The following is a 1,519-nucleotide window of genomic DNA, read 5'->3' as shown; positions in this document are numbered from 1 at the left end:
AGATGGAATAATATTTGCCCTTGCTACTAGTAATAATCAAAGGACTGCAAATTAAATCCTCCCAAAGGAAACATTTACACTCCCCACAACATTACATGTTAAAGGTTAATGAAGTCATACTTGAATTGAACAGGAAACTTTGAAATTTTCAAAATTTAGAAAACATTCATATGCTTTAATTGCTAATCTCGCTCCTGGGAATTTATCCCCTGGAAATAATCCAGCCAGGGAGAAAAGCTATAGGGCTAAATATGTTCTTAAATGTACGTAAGACTGTAAACTAAGTTTATGTAAATGTATGGCACATCAGCTCAATGGTGTGCTATGCTCCCATTAATGGTTTTAAACATGACGAGTACACTACAGAATTGTGGATTAATATTTACAACAGAATGTTCACTGAAAGGAGCAGATTCTAAAATGCTTGCACATATGACAAAAAGGTGATGCCAAATATCAATGTACTTGCTATGTTAGAATATTAAGAGTCTATCTAATTTTTAAGGTTATCTTCTCTTTTAAAGATAAAACTAACTGAATGTGAATTTTGAAAAAAAATATTTGCTTTATACTTAACAATGTAAAATAGTTAAATGAGTTATAATAAATCACTTTGCTTCCTTCTACAGATTGTAGTGGAAGAGTTCCTAGAAGATATAAATAATATCTTGAATTCGGGTGAAGTGCCTAACTTATTTGAAAAGGACGAACTGGAGCAGGTTTTAGCAGCCACCAGACCAAGAGCTAAAGAAGCCGGAATTTCCGAGGGAAATAGGGATGAGGTAGGACATGTGAGAATGGCTATACGGCTTTATAGAACAAAAAGATTGTCAGCCTTTTTGTGTATACACGTTTCTGCCGGGAAAGGGGTTAAAGATAAAACTAACTGAATGCAAATTTTGAAAAAAAATATTTGCTTTATACTTTACAATGTAAAATAGTTAAATGAGTTATAATAAATCACTTTGCTTCCTTCTACAGATTGTAGTGGAAGAGTTCCTAGAAGATATAAATAACATCTTGAACTCGGGTGAAGTGCCTAACTTATTTGAAAAGGACGAACTGGAGCAGGTTTTAGCAGCCACCAGACCAAGAGCTAAAGAAGCCGGAATTTCCGAGGGAAATAGGGATGAGGTAGGACGTGTGAGAATGGCTATACGGCTTTATAGAACAAAAAAATTGTCAGCCTTTTTAAAATGGTCCACAAATCTCCTTTAGGGGTCTGTGGATAGAATTACTTTACCAATATAATTGGTTTCTTTAGTAATTCTTTATATTTTATATCCTGCATTCAAAGCGTTGGTTCACCAGACTCCCAATGAAGTCCGTGGAAAGCAGAAACCCTACTGCCCCATGAAGGTCATAGTCTTGTCCAAAGATGTTTCACATGCCCTCAGTGCCCTGCCTGAGGAGTCCAGTGCTGTTGACTCCCTGCCTATCAGCAAGGTTATGGCACAACTAAAACAGAAATGCATACTTTCTCTTCCTCTTCCTTCTTCTTCCTCCTTCCTCCTTCCTC

General features: G+C 36.3%; 1 protein-coding gene across 1 annotated transcript in view; it reads left to right on the top strand.

The window, feature by feature from the left end:
• DNAH6 (dynein, axonemal, heavy chain 6) overlaps positions 1–1,519 on the top strand; it is a 219,792-nt gene that overhangs the window by 139,641 nt on the left and 78,632 nt on the right. Inside the window, 1 exon segment of the mRNA XM_015564106.1 lies at positions 630–782. Within this exon segment, the coding sequence (XP_015419592.1) occupies positions 630–782 (153 nt within the window).

The sequence above is a fragment of the Myotis davidii genome, unplaced genomic scaffold (genome assembly GCF_000327345.1).
Source record: "Myotis davidii unplaced genomic scaffold, ASM32734v1 scaffold339, whole genome shotgun sequence".
In the NCBI taxonomy this organism is placed as follows: domain Eukaryota; kingdom Metazoa; phylum Chordata; class Mammalia; order Chiroptera; family Vespertilionidae; genus Myotis; species Myotis davidii.
This window is presented reverse-complemented; position numbering and strand designations above follow the sequence as displayed.